Consider the following 23358-nt stretch of genomic DNA (forward strand, 5'->3'; position numbering starts at 1 on the left):
CCAGCATATTTTTCCTCTTTGGCAAATAACTTAAAGTACCCAGGTAGGTGGAAACTGCCCCCCTCAGTAAGGAAATTCCACGATAACATGGTAACAGATTGATGTATTATTAAATAACTTCAATAATAACATCATACCGGTGTACGGCAGGACACAGTTGCACTTGTACCCGGCGACGTCGTCGATGCAGGTCCCCTGGTTCAGGCAGGGGTTGGAGGCGCATTCGTTGATGTTTGTCTGGCAGTTTGGTCCTGAGGTCGGAGAAGACAATAAATCACCTCCACACTCTTTAAAGTTCAGACGAAGGTCACCGGTCTGAGATACCGACCCGTGAAACCCATCCGACAGGTGCAAACGTAGCCGCTGGTCATGTCCTTGCAGGTCCCTCCGTTCATACAAGGGTTGGACTCGCACTCGTTGTTGTTGATGTCGCAGTTTTTGCCGCTCCAGCCAGAGTCACACAGGCATTTATAGCTAACAAGAAAACAGCAGAAGGCTCAGTCAAAGTCTGCTGAAAAACTCTGATTAGCATGAATATTAGCACTGTTCACTGCAAAAACACAAAATCTTACCAAGTGTTTTTGGTCTGGTTTGTAGTGCAAACATCTTAGTACATTTGAAAAAAGGAAAACAAACTTACAAGTAATTTTTCAGCAAGACACAAGAGCTTGTTTTAAGTAAGTAACTCTTTAATATTGATGACAAAGAACTAGTTCCATTAGCAGATAAGACATTTTTCCCATGTTATAAGTGAAACAATCTGCCAAAGGAACAAGTACTTTTTCATCATTATTAAGGAGTTATTGACTTAAAATAAGCTCCTATATCTTAGACTAGATTAGCTTTATAAGCTGTACAATTAAATTAATAGCACAGATCTCCTTAGGGCATTTATAAACAAACACATAAAACTAGAAAATAAATAAAAAGATGTCTCTTTGTCTGAATCTATGCTCCTGCTCTGTCACCTTGACGGCAGCATTTTGCAGAAAGGTTACTTCTAAATTACTTTTGTCTTATTTCAAGTAAACAAAGATACATGCACAAAAAAACTAGACAAAAATCCTTGGTTAAATTTTGTGGTTTTGCAGTGTTGATGCGCGTCCTACCCGTTAATTTTGTCCTCGCAGTGACCGTGGATGCAGGGGTTGCTGAGGCACTCGTTGACTTGGGAGAAGCAGGTGGGATCCTGGTAGCCGTCCGGACAAACGCAGGTGAAACCGTTGACTTCGTCGATGCAGGTGCCACCGTTGTGGCAGGGATTGATGGCACACTCGTCGATGTTGATGTTACACATCATACCTGAAGTAAAAAAAGAAACTGTAGTCAAAACAACATTACATACTCACAGAAGTACCTTGGGATTTTATGTGAAAGAAGGACAGACAATAACATATAACAGTTAAAGATTTACAGTATTATTATATTAGTTGAAAACTGTCTCAAAATTACAATATTATCACTTATTGCAATAATTTCTGGGAGAAGTAATAATTATTAATGATAATAATATTCATAACCATCCTTGTTAGTTGGTTGGTATGCATTTTTCAACCAGAAATGCGTAAAAATAAACCTTAAAAACATGATCCAGGAGAGAAAAAGTGGCACTTCAAATGAGTTTGGAACAACTAGCATTATGGAGTTCAGGCAACATCAATGTTTTCTTAGTTAATGCATTTATTAGTTGTGATTTTTTCCTTCATGTGTTCTTTACTGTTATAAATATTTTCCCACTCATATTCAGTAAGTGTTTAACCCTGACAGAAAATAAACAAGATGGCCGTTTCTGTGACCTTTGTGGTCACATATCTGAGAATCCACAGCAGCAGCCAGTGAAGTCGCACACAGGGCCTCCACACAATGCCGCTAATACGGCACTGCAATGATTGTATCAATTTTCAGAAGCATAAGAGATCCGAAGTCCGCCTTTGACGGCCACTTGAAGCGTTGACGCCATTCAGGCCGGTGCCACGCATAACATAAAGGCAGCCCATTGAGCTTTAAAGCACGGAGCAGCTTCCAAGCTTTTAAAAGCTCAACTTTCAGGAATCTTTCAGGGAATCTTTTCTCCTGCACAAATCCCCGGCGACTTGGTGTGCCAGTGTGTGTGTCTTTTCTTTGTGGGGCGGGCAGCTAGCATGTCCTAACAGCAGCAGGTTGGGGACAGGGTGGAGCTGCAAAGCGACACCGGGCAAACCTCAGAGGAGCGTGCGCTCACTCGCTCGCCATCTGTCACCCCCACTTTCTGCCACAATCAAGCTCCTCTGCCCGTTCCTTCAACCCTCCATTCCTGTATCTTAAACCGCTACTTTATTTACATACCTATACTGTCACATGAAAAAAGAAAACAAAAATCAGAAACTGGAACAGAAACAGAAGATTTGAGGAAAAGAAACTCAACTGTAAACAGGTATGGTGAGCAAAGGTAACTGAACAATGCTGAATCTCTTCTACTGACTGCAAATCAGACGTAATGACATAAAACAACAGAAATTTTAAGGTATTCATTGGCCGGCAGTCATGACAGCATAGTAGATACAATACTTTGTCTTTTAAGAACATGCAAACATAAATAGTTAGCATCTGTCACTGTTTGCAGCTATAGTAACAGCAATACAATTTTCAAGGCTAGACCTGGCTGTAAACGTTTAAATAAACTTCTGTGTGTAGCTAAGACTGGCTTTAGGGTTTCAGGTTTCAGTAACTCAAATTTAAGACCTTTTTAATGCCACCTTCAATGAAACGTAAGACCAAAAAACCTATAAACATAGGAGATAGTTGGGGAAACTTAATGCATAGCAATCAAGCACAGGAAAATCTGTGAATCTGGATTTTTTTTACTCTGATACAGGCAAAAAGGCTAGCTCGCTACCTAGCGAGGGTATCCTCAACCGCATCAAGTCACAGAATGCAATGAAGGCGTTTGCGTGCCATCGAAAGGTTTTCCTGACAAAAAAATCCCATGAGAAAAAAACACTACATTAAACAGTCCTGCCATGACAAAATTTAAGACCTGTGATTCATTTATTTAAGGCCAACTGACATTTTAAGGCTTTGATTTTAGACACACAAACTTAAGACATTTTAAGGTTGCATTTTCTGCATGTTGCATTTCTGCCTCTGAGGACAAACTCATGCAGGGAAACTCAGTCCACAGGTTGGGCTGGACATGTCAGAAACTGATAGCTCTAGAAGCTTTTTTTCCTCATTAAATCAACCTTTTTCTTGTAATTAAAAAAAAATCTGGTAAAACTGCATCTTTTACTGCTAACTGAATTTATTCTTGTAATTGAGCAACAGTCCGTCGTATGAATAACATGAAAAGCCACTTTTTGAAAATACTTTTCTGTTTCCAGAAAAGAAATTGAGGAAAAAAATCTAAATCAGAAATTGGAGATTTTAGTTTTTAGACATCTCACCCACAGCTAACTTTTAATATATTTATATTTTACTCACCAGTGTAGCCAGGTTCACAAACACACTCATAGCCATTGATTTTGTCGATGCAGGTCCCGTAGTCACAGAGATTCCCCTTGCAGTCGTCAATGTTGACTTCACAGTTGACTCCTGAGGAGAAGATTCACTTTCAATCATTTTCAAGCTTTGACTGATTGACTTACTTGTTCTTTTCTGTTTTGTTTTTGTTTCATGGTGCAGGCCAGTGCCCACCTGTGGTTCCCTTGGGGCAGCTGCAAATGTAGGCGTTCTCCCGGTCCAGGCAGGTGCCTCCGTTCCGGCACGGCTGGCTCAGACACTCGTTAATGTTGGTCTCACACAGCCTGCCGGTGAACCCGGGGTTGCAGCTGCAGCTGAACGAAGCCAGGCCGTCGATGCAGGAGCCGTAGTGGCATGGGTTCGAGTAACACTCGTTGATGTCCATCTCACAGTGCCTCCCAGTGTAACCTGAAGGAGACACATGTTGCCTTTTGAACCGGTGAATTCAACTGATGATGTATTTTAGATGTATTTTTGACATCAGGGTATCTGCAGGTTTCAGCAAGTCAAATTTAAGACTTTTTAAGACCTCCTTTTAATGCCACCTTGAATTAAATTTAACATCAAAAACTCTTTAAATACAGAGAATGATTGGGGGATTTTGCTGAATTACAATCAAGCTTCTGGGGTTTCTTTGCAACTCTTGCCAGAGGATTTGTGTTTCTCACACATAGCGCCAAACTAATAAGTTTTTTTACATCTAGCCTCGTATGGGTTGGCAAAAGAAGTGAGCCGGTGGAGAAAACGAAGGTTGTTCGGCCGTTTGGCAATAAATTTGCACTGAAAACCGAAAAAGCTATCTAGCTAAAAAAGGGTATATTAGCAGCTAGCCAGCGGTAGCCTCAACTGTTTGACTCAAACTTTTGTCTAACATAAAAAGTCCCTTAAGAACAAAAAAACTACATATATAAGATTAAATACTCATTCCATGGCAAAACTTAAGACCTGTGACACACGTACTTAAGGAAAACTTAAAATTTTAATTTAAGACCTTTTAAGTCCTTAATTTTAGCCACACAGATTTAAGACTTTATAAGGATGCATGGTCACCCTGAAAAACATTTGGTTGAAGCTTGTTTACCTTCAGTGCACTCGCAAGTGTACTTGTTGGGCCCGTCTGTGCACTTGGCGCCATTTTTGCATGGTGTGCTGGCACATTCATCGATGTCTATCTGGCAAAGATTCCCAGTAAAGCCTGAAAACAAAATAAAAAAACCAAAACAAGAGGCTGTTATTGTGCTTGTGAAGAAGTGTGTGTGCATGTGTGTGCAAACATGGCTAATTTGTTCAAAACCAGATCGACAAATAATCCTGGATTCATCCTAAAGAGCTCTCAACTCATTACAAAATCTGCATATTAATGAGCAACTGTGCAACACTACAACCGCTCCCTTATCCTTCGCTGTTCCTTTCAGCAAAGCTAAAAACAGGGAGAGGCAAGAGCTGGGGGACAAGTTCGGTTAAAAGTGGGGGAGGAAGGGAGGGAGGGGAAGATCGGAGGGAAGAATGAAAGTTGTAAGGCCTCCTGACTAAAGTCTGAGAGACAAAGGAGGGCCTGTCTGCTCAACACAGCGACAAACTGAGCGCGTTGCCTTCTTTGTCCCCCAAAACTTTTCCATCACAATGTGAATTCTCCTGTCTTAGTCGCACCCCCTCCCTGCCACTCCCTCCGCTCCCCGCCCGCCTCCGAAAAGAGCCAGCTTGACCTCTGACACCGAACTTTTCAAACTCCTCGTTCATTCAAAATCTAGCAGCAGGCTTCCTCCTTTTTTCCTGGAGTTATTGTCGTCTCAGATATTCCCGTCTCCCCTCAGTCCCGGTCCGAGGATGTTGTCTGATGAAGAGATATTGTGCTCAGTTCCCCCCACTGAACCACAAGATCACAGAAACCCACAGGTGCGATAAGATAATCCGGAGAGGAAGTATTTGTGTGGCGGATACCGAGCTGATTACTCCCTGTAGGCGCTGTTTTTTTTAAAGCTGCAAGCAGACTGTGAACTTACATCCATGAAGTGGAATTAAACTTTTCAAACATTAAAATACAGAGGAATTTTGCAACATAAAATCTAAAATTTGATTGCAAATTTAATCAATCTTTAAAAAGAGCTCAAGAGATTTTTCTCATCTAATTTGTAAACAGATATATTATAATAAATTTAAACTTTAGTTTCTATTTCTTCTTTTAGGTTTAAAGATGTGAAAAGTGATAAATGAAGTAAAAAAATAAATAAATACATGTCTTGACAAAGTAAAGAACAAATGTTGATTAGAAATCACTTTCCAAAGCATTTACATCAAGAGCTACCATTTCTCTTCTCTGATTATGTTTTAAAAAACCTAAACAACATGAGATATAAAAATTTATTTGGCCAAAGCGCTAAATTATATTATTTTTAGTTACCTGTGGTTCGTGTTTGTAAACTTAATCAAACAGCATAGTGGGTCTGGTTACCCTGCAGCGTCAAGGAAGATTTACAGCACAAATAAGAGAAAGCAAAGTACTCTTCCTGTTGCAACGCTGACTTGAAATTTAAGACCTGTATCATGACAGAAATGTAAATTTCGTATCTTTTATTGTTGTAATGTCAAGATTTGTTGCAGAGAATGAATGCAGTGATCAATTTACACTAAAAGCTAGCTAGCTAGCTAACAAAGGTATGCTAGCAACTAGTTAGGAGAAGCAATGAAGATGCCTGTGTGCAACTCAATCATTTGCCTGACAGAAAAGCCCCACAAGAAAAATAAACTACATAGAATATGAAATTAAACTGTCCTGCCAACCCAAAATTTAAGATACTTTAAGGGCAACTTACTTTTTTCTGATTAATGTAAGATATTTTAAGGCCTTAATTTTAGCTAAATTAATTTAAGCCTTTTTAAAGATGCACTGACACTCAATAATATCTGATTTTTTTAGGTTTGATCACCAGCTGAAACTAGTTTAGGATTTTTTTTTTTTTTGCCAATTTCAATATCTCACCAACAAATAAGTGCATCACTGAATTCATATCAGCAGACTGAAAGCAGTAAATATGTGTCAAATAAAAAGGATAATATTAGTACTTCATTAATAAAAGTTAAGTTGAGACATACCTTGCTTGTAGAATCAAATGTAAAGTTTTTTCAACAGCGCCCCCTATGCTGATCTGTCTAAAATGATAAAGGCTTCAAGAACGAAAAATCGGCTGCAGGACTTTTCTTCCTCTCTGTTTTTTTTTTTTTACACACACAAAAGGTGGTGCAGCCGTGCACAGAAACACACATGCACTGCAGAGGGATTTATCCCGAGACATTTCAATGGCTCTCAGCGGGGTTTCCATGGCTATTTCATGTACAGGAATGAAAAGGGGGACCTCGCCTCGGGCCTCGCAACAGGGACAAATTTACATCTCAAGCAGGGCGGTTAAAATCCCTCCCCTTGTTGCACCCCTTCTGCTTCAGCATAACGGTCTGTGCATCCCAACACACACAGACAGAAAAACACTTTCAACACCAATGTTTGAGCTGCTTCCTTGCATAACCCTCACTCCGTGTTGAACAGTTTTTTTAGGTGTTAAGCTCTTCTGTTGGCTCTTTTCATTTAAATCAAAAGCTTTCTTGTTGGGATGGGTTTTTTTCTGTCATTCCCTTTTCATTTCTTTTTCTCCCACTAGGAGGAATCCTGCTTCTCTGTCTTTGATCCACCCAATTTTACAATTTTCCTCTTTGAAAAAAGGGAGAGAGAAAAATCACTTCCACCTCGCCGATCCCAACAAAAGAATTTAAAGAAAAAATATCGTCCTTTTTCTAGCTCTATTTTACCTTGAATGAACTTGCTGCATTCTTCCATTTCTGAACAAACTCCGCAAAACAAGAGTATTTTGGCCTAGTTTCTAGTGCAAACATCTGAAATAAGACAAAACTAACTTTTCAGAAGGAATTAGGAGCTTGTTTTAAGTCAATAATTGCTTAATATTGATGAAAAAGTTCTAGTTATAAGTAGAACAAAACATCTCAACTTACTAGTAGTTTGATTTTTTAAAAAAGCTCCTATTTCTTGCTGAAAACTTACTTCTAAATTAGTTTTTTCTTATGGTAAGATTTTGTGAAATCTTTGCATCTCAAATGGCATTTATATGAAAAAGGCTCCGGTACAAAAACACAAACTCCTACTACGTATTTTTCCTCTAGTTTCTTGTGCAAATATCTTAGTACTCCTAAAATAAGACAAAACTAACTAAAACGTAACTTTTCTGCAAGATATAAGAGCTAGTTTTAAGTAAATAATCAATCAATATTGATGAAAAAGCACTAGTTCCACTAGCAGATTATTTCACTTATAACATTGAAAAATGTCTTGTTTTATTAACTATCACTTTTTCATCAACATTTCAACATTAAGGAATTATTTACTTAAAACAAGCTCATATATCCTTTAGAAAAGTTACTTGTAGGTTAGTTTTGTCTTATTTCAAGTGTGGTGAGACATTTTCTGTAGAAAACTGGGAATATGTTATGTTTTTGCAGTCTTTGTTGCTCTTTAGAAGAGCCCAAACTAGCCGTATTAATCATCAGCAGAACCCAGTGAACCACAGACCTAAGTTTTTTTCTCAATCATTAGTCTTGACGAAAGGAATAAGAAACTTGCTTAAAAAAGTTCACACTTCCTAGAGATTCTCCCTATAGATTTTTCTAACCTCTCCTCCTCAACTGCATCGTCTTGCTCGGCTGCCCGGGCCTGCGTAAGCCTGCCTCAGGGCTGGGATTAGTGCCCGTCCGGAGAGGTGTTTGTGTGTGTTTGTGTTTGAGAGCGGAAGAGAGGGAGCAGGGAAGAAACACAAAGAGAGAGAGAAACACACGGAGAAAGAGAAAGATCAACCTCTGCGCCCCCTGGCCTTACGCCTTCCTTTCTCCCATCTCCTCCCCCTCTGCGGCGCTACGGCAGCCTCACCTGTGGGGCACTGGCAGACGAAAGCGTTGATCTTGTCGATGCACTTGCCGCTGTTGAGGCAGGGGCTGCTGGCGCACTCGTTCGTATCGATCTCGCAGAACTCTCCCTCATAGCCTGGCCAATTAGCAAGCGAGGAGTGGGAGGGGGAGATGCAAAGAGAGAAGCATGACGCCAAACGCAGCAATTTTCTACCTAAATAAGCATTTATTATGAAAATCCTAGTAGAAATACGGAAAGAGGTGAGATTAACTTACACAAAAGCTTATAATAATAAACACATGGAGCTATTTGCGTTACTTAATATTAAAAATGTTGCACAAAAAGCACCAAAAATCATCAGAAATGTCTATCATTAGATCACTTTAATGTCTTTCCTGATTTATTTATATCATATTAAGTCAATTAACAAAAATGAAGATATACAGATCTGGAAAAAATTAAGAGAGAGACCACTTAAAATGATCAGTTCCTCTGATTTTACTTTTTATAGGGATATGTTTGATGAAAATGAACATTGTTCTTTTATTCTATGAACTACTGACATGTCTTAACATGTATTAGCAGCTATGCATTTCATGTCAAAATAAAATGTTGAAAAATAAAATTAAACATCTACAAAAACACTTAAAGCAGTATCCGGAGGTTACTTCAGCTCAAGAAAAATTTATTTTTGCCTTCCAGAAGACAAATTATTTCTTCTATTCATCATTAATAAACATATTTTATGTCAATTGATATCTTTTTTGCATTTGATTAATTTGATTAATTAAAAAGTTACATTACAATCAAAATACTGTACTCCCAATTTCAGATACAAAATAAAAAAACTATTTCTTTGCATGTAAAAAAAGCAGATATCATTCTGGTAAAGTCTGGATTGGCCAATCAGATTTCTAATGTAGCTTCTCACCTGGCATGCAGATGCACTGGAAGTCTCCTATTTGGTCCAGGCAGGTGGCTTCGTTCTTACACGGGTTGGACTTGCACTCGTTGATGTCCAGCTCGCAGCGCGTTCCCATGTAGCCCCGCTGGCACTTGCACTGGAACGAGCCCTTGGTGTTTATGCACTTCCCAGCGTGCTCACATGGGTTGGAACCTGCTAAAACACATCCATGCTTTCATTTCACTTCCTTTAGGTGATTGCTAACAAGCAGCAATTTAATGGTAAAGTCTTTGAGATTGAGATTACATCATTTTGGTGGTTTAATGTAAAAAAAAAAAAAAGCTAAAATCATTAGTGTGATTACAGGGATAATACCCTGGAGGGTGTCATTTGCTGCAATTTGGGGTACCATTACACCCATAATAACAGGAGAGCCTGAGCTCGTATGTTGTTGGTAACTCTGGTTTTGTTACTGGGAAATAAATGGCTCTGGAGTTGGTTTTTACCCAGAGAGCATTCGTCTACGTCCTGATCACAGGAAGGACCGATGTATCCCGAAGGGCAGGTACAAATATGATTTCCTGTGACGGGGTTGGTGTCGCAGTTGGAGTCCTTTTTACATGGGTTGCTGATGCAGGCGTCCTTCAGCTGGCACAGCAGACCTGCAGCAGCATCAAAAAGAAGAATTTTAATGATTTCCATTAGCTTTCACTTTCCAAACGATCATCAATCAACTAAACTGGAGGTTCCTGTGAGAATATCCTGATGCCAACAAAAGCAAAAGACTTTAAGAGAGGGCAAAAAGTCAACAACAAAATATATCACGATAAACACATGAAATATGAAGATCCAAAGAAAATACAATCGACATAATATTCAATAATTTCACTGAACTCCGATCAAGAACCGCACAGCATTCTGGGGGATGTAGTCAGAGGAAAGGCTTTTCCAACCTTTCACAGCCAGCTAAGCAAGATTGGTGGCATCAACTAACTCACATGCTGTTCCGTTACCTAGCAACAACTTGTTGAGTAACTTGTGGTTACCTAGCAACAAGCTGTTGAGTAACCTGCACAGTAGCAGCTTAAGTTTAAGCCTCATAAGTACTTAAAAATAAAAAAACCCAACATGGAGTGAAAACTGTGGATAAAACAGGAAAGGTCATGCTATTGCTGCCAGTTTGGAAGTATATCAGATATAAAAAACAAGAAACTAATCAATAATTATTGATATCGACTGATATATAATTTTTCAGCTGTATTGTCCAGGTTATTTTAACTCATTTCAATTTGATTATGTCTAGTTTAAAGTCTAAAACTTTTATACACATCAGACCAAAAACAGATGATTCTATTTTTTTCTATTTTTGAATGGCTGTGTATTTATATGCTGTCCTTTCAGGGCTGATTGGCTACATAATCGACAGAATGTGCTAAAACAGCTTCCCCCTTATGACAACTGGCTTTCTGTAGTTTTGGTTTGGTGTTTGAAAGTTTTTAGGACTCACAGAGAAAGGTCAGTGACTTCATCCTTTGCTTATTTGGGTCCTGAGTGACCAGTTTTTCACTGAATATGCATTAGTGACTGCAACTGATCTGATCTTTGTGGTTTTGTGTCCTTAAAGATCATTCCTTTTTTTAACAGGAATGCAATGTTTTCAAGAAAAAACACTCTGGGTCTGATTTTAAAAATGTATTGTTTAAGTTGTTAATCATTTGTTTCCTAGCTTGGCCATCGCCTTCCCTACACAATTCCACAAAATTCTCATCTCCTTTTACAGCACAGTTCAGGCTTTCTCCCATTGACTTGGATTCCCTCAGAAAGAATTTCTACAGGGCCAATCAGCAAACTGAAGAAGTTTTAGCGATGGCAGCAGAGGAACTAAACAAAGCTGTTCTGTCCATGTTGGTCATGCTTCCAAATATTAAATGAACATTAACATCCATCTGGCACTTCTCTCTTTGCAGTGTACAGTGCAGGCAGTTTCTGGTAAGCTTCACAGCGTCAAATTGGAAAATTTCATACATCATGGGAAAACGTTAGCGATTGGGTAAAATTTAAATCTTCAACAGAGTCCACGCCTCCAACAAACAGTCATTTCTCAATCTTCTATAACACACTTCAAACTCCACAAGAAAGCCCATCCAAAATAACACGGGCGCTGGAGAGTTGTCCCATAAACCAAACCAACACACCTGTGCGGCCGTGGGGACATTCGCAGTAGAAAGAAGCCACGCGGTCGTGGCAGGTGGATCCCTGGAAGCACGCTGCGCTGGCGCAGTCGTCGATATTCTCGCTGCAGTCGTCGCCGGTCCAGCCGTTCACGCACACGCACTGATAGCTGCCGTATGTGTTGTGGCACGTGCCGCCGTTCAGGCAAGCGTTGGGCATGAGCTGGCACTCATCGACATCGTCCAGGCAAAGCTGGCCTGTGGGGAAATAAGCAGGAGTCATTTCTTTCTTCAATGGATGGATTCTTAAGTAATTTTACTTTCCGTGTCACGTTGTTGTACAAACCTGTAAATTCTGGTTTACACTGGCAGTTGTAGGTGTTGACTCCGTCCACACACGTGCCCCCGTTCTGGCACTCGTGGCCCGGACAGTCATCGATGTTATGGTTGCAGTTCTTTCCTGAAAATCCTGAAACCAACAAGAGAAATGTTGCCCTCTTAAGCACTGCAAACCTCAAAAATGTAGTTTCTCATTCTCCTGATGTGAAACAACAACTGCAGTGACACTTTTGTTCAGTTAAATGTGGTCAACTGTCTTTTCCTTCCCTAGAAAGAAGGCAGCTGTGCCATTCTGAGGTCTGCGGGAAGCGTGCCGTGTAATAACATCCCCTCTGCTTCACGGTTGCACCAGAAACAACCACTGGACCTAAAAGGTGGTGTGTTGGATTACATAACCAGCAAAGTAAAACCAACACAACGCATAACTGTCACTTCCTTCCAGTTTTTTATTCCTGAAAACTTGTATTGCAGTTGAAAACATGATGAGTATTTGCATATATTGCTGGAGTCAATACTTAAAATTACTTTTATTAACAGTCAAAATATCACTTATGTTAAAGTTTGGACCTTAGTTTTAAAGATATATATATATATATATATATATATATATATATATATATATATATATATATATATATATATATATATATATATATGTAGCCTTTTGACAGAGCTCAAAAGGCTACAGTTTCATTCATTCATGGATGGATGGATGGATGGATGGATGGATGGATGGATGGATGGATGGATGGATGGATGGATGGTAATGATGTCTCCAAGATGCATCATCGTGTTAAATTGGGTTTAAAATGTTTAAACGTCTCAGATAATCCAGAAAGTCGCCTTCGTGTGTTTCAAAGAACAGGAGATAATCCTGAGAAGGATTGGAGAGCCGCCAACGATTGCACAAGAGCATCTGAACTGACTAGGAAAAAGAGAGTAAACACGTCGCTCTTGTGTGGCGGAGGGTTGTGCAGGCCGGAGCTTTCCTTCTTTCCACCATGTGAAACGGATGTTGTCCCTTGGCCATTTCCTCTCGATAAGCTCCCGATGCCTTCCTGCTCCGCTTGGTTCACACACAAAAGCAGAAACACACGAGTGTGCATGCACACCGAGGACACAACATAAGCAGGAAAAAACCAAGCCTTAGATGACATCACCGCCTAACCAGCAAGGAGTCCTGATCATTTTAGCTCCTCGGTTGGGTTAGGAAATGACTCACTTCACTGCAAAAACACAAAATCCTACCAAGTATTTTTGGTCTAGTTTCTACTGCAAATACCTTAGGACACTTGAAATAAGACAAAACTAATACAAGTAACTTTTCAGTTAGATATATGAGCTGCTGGCCATGCACAACAACAGATGCGCAGTTAAGCCACCGTACGTCTTTGAAAAGCAGAAGTACAGCCTCCTGCACAAATAAGAAGAATTCAGCAAGTGGTTTCTGGATGGTAAGTCAACAACAAACAGCCACAATACAGCGGTAAAACCAGCAGACCAAACATGCTGGAGCTCCGTCCGGGTTGCTAGGTAACGGGCTGGGCTTCACTTGGGTTACTAGGTGACAGGCAGGCTGATTAGTATTTGAAAGGTTTTTGAAATGGCTCATTTTCCAAACACCTAAAAACATTAATTTATTGCCAAAAGTCGTCTGGTGGTTTTTCACCAGGCAAGTAGAAAATGTGTAAAATGTGAATTTTGCTCAATAGGTCCCCTTTAATATTAACAAATTATTTCATTTGAAAACATTTTTCTCATGTTATAAGTAGAAAGTGACATGGCTTGTTTAATCTACTTAAAATAAGCTAAAAGTTATTTGTAAGTTAGTTTTGCCTTTTTTTTAAGTGTACTAGAACATTTTTACTAGAAACTCGACCAAAATACTTGGCAAGATTTAATTCTTTTGCAGTGTTCAGTCACTCCTTAATTTATATTTGAATTAGTTTCACCTATTAAGTATTTCTAATATTTGCCTGAGGTTGAACGAGGTGTAATGCCTTAAGCTAGACTTGATTGATTTTAAATACAAAGTCTCTAAAGTTACCTGGCACACAGGAGCACTCGTAGCTGGTTTCCCCCCTCTGGATGCAGGTGCCTCCATTCAGGCAGGGCGACGGGTTGCAGGGCAGGTAGCGGCTCTCGCAGTGCTTCCCCGTGAACTCCGGAGGACACTGGCACCTGTAGCCGCCGACCTCGTTGATGCACAGCCCGCCGTTTTTGCAGCGTGGCGGGACGCTGTCGCACTCGTTGATGTCCTGGTTGCAGGTTTGTCCGAAGAAGAACGGGGTGCATGTGCAGATGAAGGTGGAGTCAACGGAAGAGCAATGGCCGTTGGCACATGGGTTGGAGGCACACGGGTCGGCTGTCGCGCAGTCTTTACCTGAGGTCGCAGGAAAATTGCATCCAGTCTTAGCTGTCAGTAATGAGCTTGTTATGACAAGCTACTCGTCTCTTACCTGTCCATCCAGGTGGGCAGCGGCACCTGTACCTCAGTAGACCATCTGGCTCACAGGTGCCTCCGTTGCGGCACGGCGAGCTGAGGCAGGCGATATTGACGGGCGTCATGCAGCGGCGGTCGGCGTAGCCCGCTCTGCAGGTGCAGTTGAAGTCCACTGTGTTTCCCTTGGAAACGGCCCGACACGTGCCTCCGTTCATGCATGGCACGTTGTTGCACGGGTCATGAAACTGGCACCGGCTCCCCACGTATCCATCTCGGCATCTGGACACAAGCAGTTAGTGTGGTCAGCAACAACTATGATTTATAGGAGTTTGAAAACAGGGTGGGTTATGATTTGGTGCTGGACTCAGGCCTAATCATGACTCAGAACCTGAAACTGAAAAGTAAAGTAAAGTAAAGTAAAGTAAAGTAAAGTCTTCAGTCTGGTGCTTTGGTCTCAGCCCTGACAATTTGTTTACAGACACTTTGCAATTAATTTTGTTTGTTGTTTCTGTTGTTTTGTTCATGCATTTTGGATATTTGAAATGTCTTCCAGTTCCAGTGTTAAATATTCTTTATAATTTAAAGTTTTTTGATTGTTAAGAATGTCTTCTCTCTTTATTATGCTATTGAAAATGGTCTCAAAACAACAATATTGTCATTTATCGTAATAATCTTTTGGGACAACAAGGATTAAGTGTTTCATATATTTTATTCTTTCTGTTTTATTAAGCAACTTAAGTTACAGTTTTTACTGATTCCATTGATGTCTTAGTGAACAATGTGAGATAAAACCACAATATTTAGCTTGTATTTAATACAGCTGACACAGTAAATTGTTAAAATATAAGGTACTTTTTTTTAATTCAGCATATTAAGACAAAAATTCTTTGTACAAGAAAGAATCAAGTTTTTAAGAAAATTCCCGCCCATCAAGTAACTATTAGTCGATTGATAAGATTAGAACAGATTACATTTCTTGTCATCACACATTATTTTTGGTTGTACAAGAGTAATATCGCAGTTTCGCTTGTACAAACAAACAATCAAGACACAACACTACACAGAAGGCTGAACTGGCAGTTCTAACAACCCATAGGAAAACCATCATTTTTAAAACTCATTAATTAATTAAGTCATTTATCGATGACCTGCGTCTCTAGTTTGAGAGATGGACAGGAAACATCCTGTCCGACGGCCCCAGTCCGATGAGAGGGGCAGGAAATTTAGAAAATCAACCCATTTGTGAAAAACAAATCGCAGCTTCAGCAGGTCAGCAAATGTCTAACTTTTTTAAAAATAATTTCATCATTATACTAGTAAAAGAAAAAGACTCCACTATCTTTATCCACACAATCAAGCAAATATCCCTCGCTTTATGAGCAACTGCGCTTATAAATCAGTGACTGGAGCAAAAAAGATCCAGCAGCACATCCCTGAGAACCTCTGCTTTAAAAGGCACATCCGCCTCTCTGCCGTCACTCCCAGCGAACAATGTGTGGAGGCTGTAAAACTGGGAGAGGAGGGGAGCGGGACAAACTCCTGTGATGTTTCTCACAGGTTGAGTCTGAGTCATAAACGTCGCGCGGACCCCAGCGAACAAAAATGCCTGCAGAGAGAGGAGCCTCAGATCACACAGACACATTCACACATTCACAATTACAATGAGGGGAGCCGAGGGCTCGTCCCCAGAGGATGCACACGGCTCAACAAAAGGGCCACACACCTAAAGTCTGAGTGAACAGCGGCGCACACACACTGCAGGATAATACGCAGGAACTTTGCACAGTTGCATGCATCTGATTGTCATTCAGTTCAGTTCTTATAATTACATGCAAATCCATCGATATCAGCTCTGTTTTCAACCAGCCACAATCCTCTAGTCTTGTCCTTGGAGGTTTTTCTGGTTTCCACAAAGCAGATCTGCCAGCAAGTCTCAATCATTACAAACACAACACATAAGAAAAAACTACAGTATTTCAGATCTTCTGCCAAATTTTTCTGTTTCAAAAGCTGACACAGGAGAGAATCAGCCATCTCGCATCTCCCAGGGATGAAAAGTGCTCATTCTGACCTTTTGTCAGCACTCATTCATCCTGAGGACAAGGCTTTGCCACAGTGTCCGAGCTGTGAGCCAACATTATGGCAACTTCAAAGCGCTATACCACCACCTCGCTGCTCTTATTCCTTCCTCCGCTGAGAGGATTTGCTCCAGCATCACACAGGCGATGAAAAAATTTCAATCTTCAGGAAAGAAGAGTGAATTTCTTATTCTGTAGTGTCATTTTTGTGTTTTTATCACTGTACACTACAAAACCTTACCAAGTGTTTTTGGTTTAGTTTGTACAGCAAAGATCTCCTGAAATAAGATAAAACTAACTTAAAAATAACTTTTCAGCAAGATGTAGAGGCTTGTTTTAAGCAAATAATTCCTTAATATTGACTGTTCTATTGGCAGATAAATTAACTTATAACATGGGAAACACTTTGCAAAACAGCAGTGTAGAAGTACTCTGACATTGCACTAAAGTAAAAGTACAAATGAATAGACAAAGTAAACAAATACTTGCTTTTAAAAACACTTAAAGTAATGAAAGTAAAAGTACATGCCGAATGCATTCCCTAACGCAATATCACACTGCAAAAACACAAAAAGTATTTCTGTTCTATTTTCTAGTGCAAATATCTTAGTACACTTGAATTAAGACAAAACTAACTTACAAGTAACTTTTCAGCAAAATACAGGGGTTTGTTTAAAGTCAATCATTCCTTAATATCAAAGAAAAATTATTAGTTCCACTGGCAAATGACGGTAATTGACATAAAATATGTGAGAAATATCTTGCTGTAGGTGAAATAACCTGCATGTGGAACTAGTAATTTTTCATCATTATTGAGGAATGACTGACTTAAAACAGGCTCCTACATCTAACTGAAAAGTTACTGTAAGTTAGTTTCATCTTAATTCAAAGATATTTACTAACCAAAAATACTTACTAAGATTTTATGTTTTTGCAGTTATTGTGCTTTAAAATCAACCAGCAAATGAGATTGGAGATGGAAATTAGCCACATGTTCATGTCTATTAATAAATACTGACCCATTTTTAATAATAAACTTGAACTTGAATTATTTTGCTAATTACCATTTCACCAAGAACTTAAAGGAATCCAGCAGTCTATTGACTTTTTAATCTATTTGTGAAGCACCGATTCTTTTTGCACAGTGTAGTGAGTTCAGCCTCTCGCAGACACAATATCATGAAGGAAACATCCTGTCCAGCGGCCTTCCCACGACATCAAAACCCAAAGTGGCTCTGAAATACCTGACTAAACCCGGCGAGGCTGTTAGCCCTGAGGGGCTGGCAGGACGCGTCCCCAAACATTCCCAGGACGTCCAGCACCTTTGTGTGTGTGGGGGCCGAGCTGCGGCCCCTCTGTGGGGACAGTTGTGTGTTTACACAGGTCCCCCTCTCAGGGGATTATGCAGCCTTCGGACTGTGACAAGGGAAAGAAAACATCACATGCTAGGCTCGATGCAACATAAACAGTAGCAGCCAGCGGTGGCAAGTCATCAAGCACAGATCGAAACGTGGGACCTTGTCTGACTGTCGTGTTATTGGTGTCAACAAGAGGATCAAAAGGGAAGCCAAATCTGAGTCAAATGATATCGAAGAAAACAACTATGGAGGCGAAAGGCATCTGAGAACAACAAACCTGTAACAAAGTCCTGTAACTGTGGTACATTTTGCTGGAGGATAAAATGTACCAGAAGTTACTGCGATAAACCAGGGAGATCAAACTCATTTTCATTTTGGGCCATATCAAAAATCTGAATGTTCTTACTGATCCACAATGTACTGATAAAATCCACTAAACTGTTAAAATACCAATACATAGCTGTTTGTTTCAGCATTCAGTAAGTGTTTCTTAAAATTAAATAATATTGAACATCTTTGGTCAGTCCATCCAGGATTTCATGATTGTTTTTGTGGGTTTTTTTTAATCAAAATCACAGACTTTGTGGCACTAATTTAGAAATTGTTACAATATTTGCACTAATGTATGATGTTAAATGTGACTTTATTAATTATTAGCTTGACATCAAGCTAACCAAGTAAGGTTGAGGCAGCAGTCACTTTTTTTTGGCCAATTTTGATTTAAAAAATTGCAGTATAAAAAATCTGGAAAAAATGTGGAGATCTGTTGATTTTATGGATTTGTGAAAAACTGGAGGGACTTATTGATGTAATTTGGAGTCTTAGAGGGCCACATAAAAAGCTGCAGCGGGCCAGATTTTGCCCCCAGGCCTCGAGTTTGACCCGTGTGCGATAACAATACTATTGCTGTTTTGAGACAATTTTCAAGTGGTCCTATTGTGATAACGATGAAAAATGATGGTGAAAAACATCTTTATTAGGATTTTTAGCTTCCTTAGTGCCACCAACACAAATGCTGTTTTTGAAAAATGTTTTTCAGGACTAAAGAAGTTTGATTTATAGCAAAAAAAATGCACAAATTAAAAAATTTTTATAATTTTTTTAATTTGGCGGCCACAAAAGAAGACAGTACAAGGCCCACAAATGGCCCACAGGCCTCAGTTTGGACACCCTTGCTCTAATACAATCAGCAACATGTCAAATTCTTCCACGTATCGAGTGTCATAAAGAACAGTAGAGGCATGTGTGCTACATATCTGAGGCGGGGGGCTTCTCTGGGAGGGAGGCCGGTCCGATTAAACCCCAGCGGTGGCGAGTGCTTGAGTCGTGAGGCGCCACACGAGCTTGCTGGAAAAAGGCCGCAGGGAGCAGGTGCGCATGTTAATGAGGAGACAGCAGCTGCTGCCCCGGCCAGACGCCCCCCACCCCACCCCCTTCGTCTCTCATATCTGCCTCCTTCCTGCATCCTACTGTCCTCTATGTGCACAAAACATCCCAATAAACTCAAAAAAATAATTTTATCACACTTCTTATATCAAATAAGGAATGAATCCAAGCTGGGACCTTCAACGTAGGGTGGATATCTGAATGGCCGGCCTCTTTCGTATGTTCTTCTAAGCAAAACGAGGAACAAGAGAAGAGGGAGCATAAGTGGGTCCATTGCCAACCCCCCAACTCCCCATTCAACGCTCGCTCCAGGCCCGGCGTATTCAGCTGTTACACCTCCTCTTTCCTCTCATTTCCCTCTTCTTTCTCCTCCCAGTGTCTCAGAAAAATCTTTCTATGAAACGTCCTCTGTTCCTGAACTGGCCCGCGCTGCTGGTTTCACTTCCTCTCTTAAAGTCCGAACAGTTGCTGGCATCCAATCCTTCATCTCTGTGCACCTTCCTTCCCGCCAAAACCGGGTCGCTCCACTCCTGTCTAACCGCCTCTTTTCAGTGGCGAGACGTCACATTCAGATTTATAACTGATGCTAAATGCCCTCCTCAGACTTTCTTCCAAGTGACTCCGAATAGATCTCGCACTTTTCTTTAAGTGTTTGGGGCCAAGAGCAAGTGAAACCAAAGCTGAAAATCCAAAACACACACAAACAGCGGGAGAAACAAAAGAGTCTGGAAGAAAGGCAACTGGAACGGGCTCTCAAAAGGAGAAAGGGGAAGCTGGTTGAGAAGGAATTTTTACTCTAAAGAGTCTCCTGGCCTGATTTTTACCCTCAATAGAAGCTCGTAAGCAGCTGCACATCGTGTTTCCTGAAAAAAAAACATCTTAGAGGCTTTGAAACTTCACACAACAGCAGTGGTGAAGTACTCAAACACTGTAATTCAGTCAAAGTGCAAGTAAACAGACAAAGTAAACAAATACGTGCTTTTAAAAATAATTAAGTATTGAAAGTAAAAGTACTTGCTTAATGTATTCCCTAATGCAGTATGACAATACAAAAACACAAAATCTTAATTATTTTTGGTTTAGTTTCTAGTGTGAAATGGAAATAAGGCAGATGGTTAATTTCCATCTCTGGTCTAATTGGAAGGTTGATATTAAAACACAATAACTGCAAAAACATTAAATTTTAGCAAATATTTTGGTCTATTTTTAGTGCAAATGTCTTAGTAAACTTGAATTAAGCGTAAATAACTTTTCAGCAAGTAATAGGAGCTTGTTTTAAGTGAATAACTCCCTAATATTGATTTTTAAAAAAGTATTACTTCACTGGCAGAATTTTGACATCCAGTCTTTAGTGGAAAGTGGAAAACAAACAATAACCCAAATGAAAATGCTCTGTCTGGTTTTACTTTATTATGCAATTAATTTATTGCTTATTCAAGCTTATTCACATCGCAAGTTTTTTTTTAAATTTGTTTATAAGTTTGAAAGCAAACTCTGGTCCAAGTTTGAAATAATCTGAACTGGCAACTATTGACCTGGACATTTTTGTTTCAAGAGAAATCAGTACTCACTTTATTGTTCCATGTGTTTTAAGTACTGTAATGCAGTATTTGTACTGCAAAACAGTCGAAAGTCTCGCACAAGGCCGAGAAGACAAACAGAGAGACGCCGCACCCTCAGGTTGATGGACGCTCTATGCAAACACGCTCCAGCTGAGGCGCTAACAGTAAGTCAACTGCAGCACACGCTGCGCAAAGAATGCTAACAGTTTGCTCTTTAACCTGGCAAAAACTTGTAAAAAAAAAAAAACACACACACTTGCCTCAAAACAGCTTTCAAAGACATAAAATCAACTGCTTCCAGAAGGTCTTAAAGGTGAACAAGGTAAAAGATATTCAGAGACTTCTTTATTGAGTCCTTTCTGTATTCAAAGCAAACAGAGCAAAGCAGCTGCTTCAACAAGAGAAATCTGGTGGCCTGCAGAGCCAGATAATCTCAACAGCGGCAGGTAAAGGTAAATAAAGAAGACATGAAAAGACAGGCACAAATCAGAAGCTGAGCAAATATCAGGTGTTTGGGAGGTGTAATGTAACTGCAGGACAGCAGTGGAGCGATCTCCGCGGTAAGGACGATACTGTTATTATCTCCTGTGTCATCCCTGAACCCGGCTGCCGTCATTGTTCTCCTCCGCGCTCACTTCTCTTCTTCGCATGCTCCCGAAGTAGCCCATGGCAACAGGTCTGCGCCGCCACGGACGGGACGCACGAGAGCGCCTGGGCGGCGGCTCGAGCCTGCAGCAGATGTTGTGGTGACATCTGACCCCGGGCCTGGCGTCACTCTTAAAGGGGTTTTCCTGACTGCCGGGCCAATCTGCCATCTGCCATCTTTCTGAGGTCACACGCAGATGGAGAGATGTAATATGTGGGCTACACATGTGCACTGTACACAAATAAAAGCCCAGAGTGAGTATACAGATTCAGGCAGCTGGAGATCGCTTTGGATGCTTTTTAAGAGGCTTAGTGAATTAGGTTGTCTATTTATTCAATTATTGTGACATGTAAAGCTCTGTGGGACACAAAGTCAGCGTCTGGTTACATGTAAATATTCCCTAATTTTATTAATAACTGTCAAAATGTGACTAATACTCAGACAACACTAACAAATTTATAAGTTCAATGAAAACATATCAAGTTAAAAGAAACTTCTTTAATCTGTCTTGTAATTTAGATTTTAATTTGGATTATTACAGTATGAAACTACTGAATGTACAGAATAATTTGTCCAACTAAAGGAAAAGATTAGGGCAGGAGATGTGCCAAAGAACGGCTCTGGCCGGACATGAACCAGGGAGGCCACTGTTTTACTGGAACATTTCTTAAACGTTCAACCCGACAAGATACAATTACTTTATTGTTTGTCTTTGGGTTTTCTCACACTACACCTGGTCTGTTTTCTGTAATTCTCCAGTTTTCTCATTGGTGTAATTACATCTTAACAGGTTGCCAAAACAGGTTTCACAAAGGAACGCTTTCAAAACTGCTCATTGCTGCAGTCGTGGTGGTCCCAAGATTTAAAGGGCTTTCACTAAAATGTCAGGCTGTTTTCACAACTCAGTCCGGTACGCTCGGTTCGACTGGGATCCAAACTTCTAGCATTCGTTACATTTTCAGCAGGAGAGGTTCACTTTCTCACTGCACTATGTCAAACAATCCAAACTAATTAAAAATCTGTTCCCATCCTTGCCTGTGGTGGTGCTGCACCAAGAACCACTGAAGGAAATGACACAAAACAATCTAAAGAAGACACAGAGTGCAACTTCATTCATCATGAAATCTAAACAGAAATGGAGTAGCGTCAGAATTTAGTGGTTGGAGGATTTGGTAAAAGATCACAAGCCATTTCTCAATCTAGCATTAAACTCTTGTGTTTGTTTCGGTTGTATTTACCCAAAATACACTGCGCTATAGTCCACTTCCTGCTTTTGGTGCAGTCTACAGTTCACTTGGTGTTCACACATGAATTCATTTGGCTCATTTCAACCAAACCAAGACCAAGGTCTAAAGGCAGACCAGAGTTTCCTTTCTTGTTCCGCAGAAGAGTTTGATTGCGTATTCACACCTTCCCAAACAAACCAGACTTTCTAGGCAAACAAGCAAGAGTTCGATTAAAGTGAACTAAACAGGGCTGGTGTAGTACCGCAACCACCCAAGGAATAGCTATAAATCCTAGAAGGACACTCTAAAAAATGCCTATATATATAAAGTTGTAGACATTATTACAGTTATAATAAACAATAGGTTTGTTACCAGCAGTAGTGATGGTAGTTACTGTCATCTGTTTGGAAAACGTACTTAGGCGACAGCCTCATGTCTGGTTTGGTTTTTATGTCTCACATTGGCTGTGATTTAAAAAACTGGCGTTTTTTCTTTGATGTCTCAGGCGTCTTCATCTGGGAGTCAAACTGGGTTAGTGGACCATGTTTGTACCTCTGACTTCCCTTCTCTTCATCCTGTCTGTCCCCCACCACCGCCCCACTACTTCTCATTTCCTGGCCGTTTGCTTCTGTGCCTCGGCTAAGTCCTCTTTAGTCTTGTCTGATTTGTTTTAAAAGCTTCGCCCAAGGGGAGAAGGGCCTCTCCTCCCTGTTTTTCTCCCCTTTTCCTGCCCTCTCTTGTGCTTTCCCAGCAGTGTGTATCGTGGCTCACCATAGTGTCAACTTTACCACCACAAGAGAAGAAAGTTAGACATAGCTCCAATCGCACAAATTGACTC

General features: G+C 40.3%; 1 protein-coding gene across 2 annotated transcripts in view; it reads right to left on the reverse strand.

Moving 5' to 3' along the window:
* notch1b (notch receptor 1b) overlaps positions 1-23358 on the reverse strand; it is a 51087-nt gene that overhangs the window by 19988 nt on the left and 7741 nt on the right. Inside the window, exons 3-15 of one of the 2 annotated variants that reach the window (XM_014996955.2) lie at positions 14281-14543; positions 13869-14204; positions 11829-11951; positions 11507-11740; positions 9818-9973; positions 9339-9524; positions 8429-8542; positions 4580-4693; positions 3673-3906; positions 3460-3570; positions 1110-1302; positions 329-474; positions 138-251 (exon numbers count right to left, since the gene is read on the reverse strand). In XM_014996955.2, the coding sequence (XP_014852441.2) occupies positions 138-251; positions 329-474; positions 1110-1302; positions 3460-3570; positions 3673-3906; positions 4580-4693; positions 8429-8542; positions 9339-9524; positions 9818-9973; positions 11507-11740; positions 11829-11951; positions 13869-14204; positions 14281-14543 (2324 nt within the window). Of the gene's footprint in view, positions 1-137; positions 252-328; positions 475-1109; positions 1303-3459; positions 3571-3672; positions 3907-4579; positions 4694-8428; positions 8543-9338; positions 9528-9817; positions 9974-11506; positions 11741-11828; positions 11952-13868; positions 14205-14280; positions 14544-23358 lie in introns of both variants that reach the window. The other variant, XM_088008683.1, reaches the window with a different exon arrangement.

Source organism: Poecilia mexicana, unplaced genomic scaffold, assembly GCF_051168715.1.
Source record: "Poecilia mexicana isolate PSO_F unplaced genomic scaffold, ASM5116871v1 scaffold_9, whole genome shotgun sequence".
NCBI lineage: Eukaryota > Metazoa > Chordata > Actinopteri > Cyprinodontiformes > Poeciliidae > Poecilia > Poecilia mexicana.